The sequence below is a fragment of the Nuphar pumila genome, chromosome 10 (assembly GCF_984573655.1).
Source record: "Nuphar pumila chromosome 10, dmNupPumi1.hap1.1, whole genome shotgun sequence".
NCBI lineage: Eukaryota > Viridiplantae > Streptophyta > Magnoliopsida > Nymphaeales > Nymphaeaceae > Nuphar > Nuphar pumila.
Genome location: NC_143258.1, coordinates 107157665 through 107164489, shown reverse-complemented (window position 1 = coordinate 107164489; position 6825 = coordinate 107157665). Strand labels below are relative to the sequence as shown.

The following is a 6825-nucleotide window of genomic DNA, read 5'->3' as shown; positions in this document are numbered from 1 at the left end:
TAAAAATTTATTATTATCATTCCTATTAATATTTGTTTTGTTTCTTACTACAAATTAACAACTATAGATTTTTCTCAGTGCAAACGTAGAAAGAACAAATGTGTAGGCTACCAAAGGCAAATCAAGCAACGAAAGACATCGATAACTATCAAACCTGAGATGCAAGCAAGTTGTGGGTGAAGGCTTCTCTGTATTCTCTAAGAGACTTTCGTAGATCATCAAAGAGTAGGCCATACTCACTCATAACTCATAAAAGAAGGTCCCAAACAATGATAAGATGGTGCTATGTGATGCAGTTTATGTAAGTATATTGCCTAACTATATTTTGATAAACAAATTAATCTATGAAATGAGTGTTACTAACTATATTTTGATAATTTGGTGCAGAAAGAGTTTGATTTAGATAAATATATACTTGAACATTAGTGGTGCGTAGATAAGCATCTTCAGCTATCATACTCAAGAGTATGAGAAAGTTTCTACAAGCATTACCAGAAGTTTCAAAACCATGATATAGCAAAACAACATCCTTCAAAGAGAGTTAACTTTGAAGTATGGAAAGGGATTTGCACGTTTTTCATCGAAGACTATTGAATTGTAAATATTGGATATATATTTATAAGTAAATAAATATTCAATTTTTAAAATTTTTGTATACTAATTGATCTTTCTTTGGTTAACACCAGGTGTCGAAGAAAAATTCAACGAGTAGAGCAAAACAAATGATCCAAAATACCATTGAATCATCTTCGTACCTTCAGATGTATCATACAAGGGTAAGTTTCTTTAGTGTAAGTTTAATTTTTTATATGCTTATAGTGCTAAATATGTTTGATCTAATAGATTTATAATTTATAATTTGTAGACTAAAATAGATGGACAAGAACCGATAGTGAGTGCATTCTACAAAGAGATGCACACATATTCAGATTGCACAACATTCATCTATAACAAAGCAGAAGATACCTTTGTAAATAACTCACACTTTGTAGTACCATATTCATTCATTTTATTTTGTACATTATTATCATTAGTTATTGATATATAACCAATTATTAACGACATGTTGATGATGTTGTAATCTTTGGAGATTAAAAATTCAACATCTATTTTATAAGGAGGCATGTCGATGATGCAGTGAGACGACTTTGCCAAGGTCCTTAAGGATGGTACAAACATGTGAGGGGGATGGGTGCATTTTTTTTCTTTATCCAAACCATCAAACTCCAATAAGGCCCAAATTTTGCAGTTATCTTCTCAGCTGAAGGCGATGCAAATGAAGGTCCAACAATTAAAAGAGAAAATGAAACAATAACAAGAAGCAACTAGATAGGAAATTGAGAGAGAGAGAGAAGCAAATATACAAGAAATGGAGCGAGAGAAAAACATCTAGGAAGCTCAGAGAGAATATGCAAGCCTTCATGGATGCGCAAAAATACAATTTTTGAACTCTTTGCTTATATGAGAAGTGTATATGTTTTGATTTCTAAACTCTTTGCTATAATTGTTATAACTAAATTTTAATTTATGTGAATATTAAAAGTGTATATGTTTATTGTAGATTTGGAGATGATGAAATGGAGTATAAGGGATTTGTATTTGAAGTGTGTTTATTACAGGCTTGAAGAGGATGTAGTGGGTTTGTATTTGAAGTGTGTTTGTTGTAGGCTTGAAAAGAATATATGGGGGTTTATATTTTTGAAGTGTATGTTTGCTTTTTGATGTATATTTAAAGTTTTTGTTTAATGTATGTTTGAAGTGCATGTAAATAGTTTGAAGTGTGTTGAATGTTTGAGGATGTAGTGAGTTTGTTGCATGCTTAGAGAGGATGTAAAGGGGTTTGTATTTTTAAATGTATTTTTTTAAGTGTATTTGAAGTTTTTGTTTAATTTTTGTTAAATTTATGTTTCAGTTATTAATTTCAGTATATTTGAAGTGTATGTACTTTAAAACTAATTTTTAATTTTCAATTTTCAATTTACAGGCTTATAGCTTATAACAACATTTTTGTCTTGCTGTTATAGGCGAGATTCATGTCGCGTCGTTATAGCCAACCTATAACGACGAGTTAATTCTCCCTGTTATAGCCTACAACAGTGAGTTAATGCTCTTCGTTATAGGCTATAACGGTGAGACAAGAATGTTATACCCTATAAGTAGCCTATAATGGTGAGATCTCTAGTTCGCCATTATAGGGTATCTCGTCGCTAAAACAACCTCGTTGCTATTAGTGTTTTCGGTTTCAATGAAATCTTCACTTGTATTGGTTCACCTTTTAACGATGACCTATAAATGTCGTTGTTATTGGTTAACAAATGTCATTTTGTTTTGGAGACTTATTCTTGCCGTTATAGGCTAATAACAACGACAAACAGAGAAATAGCGGTGAAAAAAATCACTGCTATTAACCATCATCCATGTAGGAGATGGAACAAAATTTTTGTTCAAAAAGAACTTAACAAAATTCTAATTTTTGAATTATGACTTCTTTAAGTTTGTAAATTAGTTAGCCAAATCCATACACACGTGCGTGCTCTCACACACCTGCGCACACGCACACACCTGATACCTTGTGTAGAACGCCACTGATTTGTAGATTTAATCTCCATAAGCAAAGCTAGCCTTTGGACATGAATGAGATGTACACATAAACATGCATACACACACAAAAGTATGATAACTTTATTGTTGAAAACACTTGACATATGAAAATCTAATCTCCACAATAAAAAATTGACGTTTAGACATGCTTGGCATGTTCCATTTATTATTTGTAGGAGCTAAAAGTTGAGTCTAACATGAATTCTCGGGTCATGTCTAAACCAAGCTTATCTTCGTATGAATGCATGCCATTGTTTTTCATCCATTTTTCTTCTAGTTATTAAAAGGTGTGGCGGATTGGATAAGAAATTTCTCATCTCAACTCAGATTTCTTTTTTTTTTTTTAGGCTATAAGGTGAAGGAAAAATCCTTTCATCACTGATCACAGATAGGTAAACCTCCAGTTGGTAAAATCTTGAGGTCTCCTCCACCCATTGGGTAGTACATCCTATAGTTACCAGGAAACGAGATCGATGGACATGAAAAGCGACACATGAAGCGGAAACGAAGCGAATGTTAAAAAGTGGTATGAAGCAAGAAAGCTAGATGCAGTTGTGAAGTGATTAGGAAGCGCATGAAAACCTAAAAGTAAATGCATAGAAAGCAACATGAAGCAGGAGTAAAGTTGAACAAGAATCGACATGAAAATGAGTAAAAAGTAATAGAAAATCACCATGCAAATTTGTTATAGAAAAAATTTATTACTTTGTAGTATGGAAAATGTAAAAAGTGAGGAGAAAACGAGTAAAAAACAAGTGAAAAAGAAATGCTAAGTGAGTGAGAATTGATTTGGGAAGCGGGATTCCCATTAAAAGAGTGGGTTTTCCATATTTTGGAAGCGAGTTTTCTAATGCATCCCTTTGTTTCAGAAAAGCCATGAGTTTTCTGCTTTCGAGGAAGCGAGATTTGCCATATAGTAAGATGCTTCCAATAACTATGATACATCTAGCTTTGACCTTGCAGCAATGAACACCCTACCCTAGCTCATCATGTCCAATAGAATAGGTGACATGCGCATGTCGCCCCTACCAGATGAGCTGAGCCATTGTGGGTAGGTCAGAATCAGATCAATATCTGAGTGCGTGAGTTATGATGAATTATCAAAGCATTGCTATGATCAAGTGAGCAATGCCTAATAATCAGAAGAATGAGGATTTTGGTAAATCTTCATTCCCATTGAGCATTTCAAACTGGCTTGCATTGATGGAGACAGCATAACCTTTATAACAGGTATATAATATGAAAATTACACTACAGAAACTATGTCAAGTACATATTAGGGCAATGATCAGACAAGGAATCGTTTTTCTTCGACAAATTACTATCATGGAATAAATAAAATTCTTGACAATACATTTGTCTCCGAAGGAAACTAATTTCAGTTTGGAGCAACATTAAAAGGCTTTTAGAAACCATGCCAACACAGAATTTTAGTTAAATTAATATGGAATTATCATATAAAGATCACTTAATATAGTGTAGTTTTCAGAAGAAAATTTCTGGACCTTGGTAGTACCATGACATCTGTGGCATAGTCCAGTTTCACACATGATGAGACATTTGCATAATCCATCTGAATCTCTAACTTCCACAGACTCTGCTGGAATGCTGCACCTGTTTTCATCATATATTTTCCTGCTTCTGTCATTGTGGTTCACCCAATTCTTGATCTTATGGAGCAACTTTAGCTTTGATGTTTTAATCCTTCTCTTTGAGCCCACATCTCCAGAGGATTCAACCATCTCTGCCACTGTCGTCGACGAACAGCCATTTTATCTCCGTGCTTAAGTTTGGTGCTTGAATTCTTGTCTCTGGATCTATGTTTCTTCTTTAGTTCATGTTTTAAGCATGCGTTGATCCAGCGCAAATATATCAGCTCCTCTATATCATTGCGCTGATCATTTCGATACATTTCCATCTGCTTACACAGTTCTGCATTAGCAATCCTCAATTTGTTTGCTTCATCAATTGCCTTCTCTGTTGCTTCCATCTACACAATGTAAACAAGATGGGTTAATTGTTAAAAAAAAAAACTAAAACAGTAATTGGATAGTCCAATTCAACAGACCTCAGTAGCCATGCTTTCAATCATAGAATCCAGTTTGTTCATTAATTGAATCTTATCATTCATCAATTCTGAGTTGGTTTTCTTCAGCTCAGCAATTTCACCATGTAAGCCTTCTATTATCTTCTTCATCTCAGACTCTCTGCTCAAAATCTCAACTTCACTTGCTTTCTGGGCAGCAATCTGCTGGCGAAGCTTGATTAGTGCTTCCTTTTTCTTCCTCCAACTCTTCTGAATCTTGCTGTGTGTTTCCTTTATCTTAGTTCTCGCCATCTCCATCTCTGCCTTGAGGGTTGCATGTTCGGCCGCCAGCGATTCAAGCCGGCAATTCTTGCTTTCGAGAGATTCAATCTTTCTTACCAAGATTTCAATCTGTGTAGCCTTTGCCCCTACCAAGCTTTGAAGCTCCTTCACCATTGATTCCTGCTCTTTTAGGCCATTATAGATAAGCAATTGCATCTCCAACTCATGCTTGCTCTCTTGCAGAGCAGAGATCTGATTCTTTAGAGACTCAATTTCTTGCTCTACCGGAATAGATTCTTCGAGAAACTGCTCAAGGATCATGGTTCTATGGCTCTGGCCCTCAATTGAATAGATGGGTTCCTTGATCTCTTCCTGTAAATTGGTTGTCTCATTCATGAGAAACATCAACTTCTATACAATACCAAATTCAGAAAGAGCAAGGGCCCATTTGTTAAACGTAGTTTTCACAGGAAATTGTTGAGCTGGCATCCTCTTTCCCGGAGCAGATCCAGTGATCAGGCTCGAGCGAGTACTTTACAAAGTACTCGGGCCATACAAAACACACAAAATCGCTGCGTGTGTAGCAATTTTCTGTGTTTTGTGTTTTACACAGAAAGTTTCTGCCTACATAGCAATTTTCAGTGTTTATGTTTTACACAGAAAATCGCTACACGCTTTAGCAATTTTCTGTACTCAGCCCGATCACCTAACCCCATCTCCCTTTTCCCTCCTTTCCCGCCATGAATGAAACAAACATTCAAGCATCATGGTGAGAAAGTCCCATGCTGACATAAGTGGCCCCAGCCTTTCCCAACACCTCTCTCTTTTCATGTGTAAATCCGTTTGTGCCTCCCCCCATATAAAAGAACTTTCATGGAAAAGGCTGAGTTGGTTGTTCTATTTCCCACCTTCCATGGGAATGAAGCAAATGGGACCCAATAATCGTTTTGAGAAGCAGAAATCTACAACTTACTTCACTCTTCCCCAATGAATCAGTGATGTGGGAGAGATCAAGATGCTTGTGGATGCTGTAAACACTATTATTCCCATCACGGATGATGCAAGGTATGCCTATAAAACATGATTGGTCAGATAGGTTGCAGAAAAGGTGGCATAGATTCAGTTGGCATGAGAAATATATATAGGAAAAGTACCTGATTTTGCATGAGCAGATGGGTCAGACCATCCCCTTCTGGCCTTGGATTTGTATTTAAACATCAAGCCAGCAATGATGGTGGCCAAGCCAATGGTTGTTTTGATAACAGAAACTTGTCTATACTCTGGCTTCTTCTTCACCTTGCTGATTTACATGCAGAGAGTAGTCTCTGATTATGATAACCATGGTCGCAAAATCTCCTTATCGCGATAATAAATCTCACAATATTTTGAAAAGTCTAGATTTTCTTTCTTGGGAAGATATTTAGTATATATAAAAATATGAATTTCATAAATGGGGTAGCGTATCCGGGTTTTTTTAACGCAGGAACGGAGAAACGGCCACAGTTGTTTAAACCCGTGGCGCAACCCCATGCCCCCATGGAGGGGAAGCAGATCAGGTCATGCTGAACATGAGCTTTTTTTCTCATGCCAACATCGTGTGCATTTTTTGGCAAATCCAACCCTAAGGATCGATGTAAGAGCAGTTCGTGTGTTATGAATCCACACTTGAATCTCAATTTTCAATGAAAAATGTAATTTTTTGAACCTTAAAATTTATAAAAACGATAGGTTATTGATTTTTGCAGTTTAAAAAAAACTGCTTATTTTATAAAATCAAACGTATATCACATCTGTGTATGGTCAGATTTCAAAAGAAAAATGGAAAAACCTACTGAAAATGTCATCTCGTAAGCAGTTTGTACGAGACTTGGTTTGCAAATAGCCTACCCATACAATCAAATATATAAAAATATAAA

At 35.7% G+C, this 6825-nt stretch overlaps 1 protein-coding gene across 1 annotated transcript; it reads right to left on the bottom strand.

Annotated features, from left to right (window-relative positions):
• Window positions 1-4029: 4029 nt before the first annotated feature.
• On the bottom strand, window positions 4030-6439 carry LOC149827816 (protein CHUP1, chloroplastic-like). The gene is made up of 5 exons (XM_090018579.1): window positions 6423-6439; window positions 6064-6209; window positions 5883-5980; window positions 4670-5281; window positions 4030-4591 (listed from the first exon to the last, which is right to left on the bottom strand). Exons 1-5 carry the CDS (start codon window positions 6437-6439, stop codon window positions 4286-4288), a joined length of 1179 nt encoding a protein of 392 aa, XP_089874705.1. The 3' UTR covers window positions 4030-4285.
• Between the last annotated feature and the right edge of the window lie 386 nt (window positions 6440-6825).

Coding starts and splice junctions, on each gene's coding strand:
- LOC149827816 (XM_090018579.1), bottom strand. Junction 5,282..5,882: donor ATTCATTGGGGAAGAGTGAA/GTAAGTTGTAGA, acceptor ACCAATTTACAG/GAAGAGATCAAGGAACCCAT. Junction 4,592..4,669: donor TTGAAAGCATGGCTACTGAG/GTCTGTTGAATT, acceptor TACATTGTGTAG/ATGGAAGCAACAGAGAAGGC.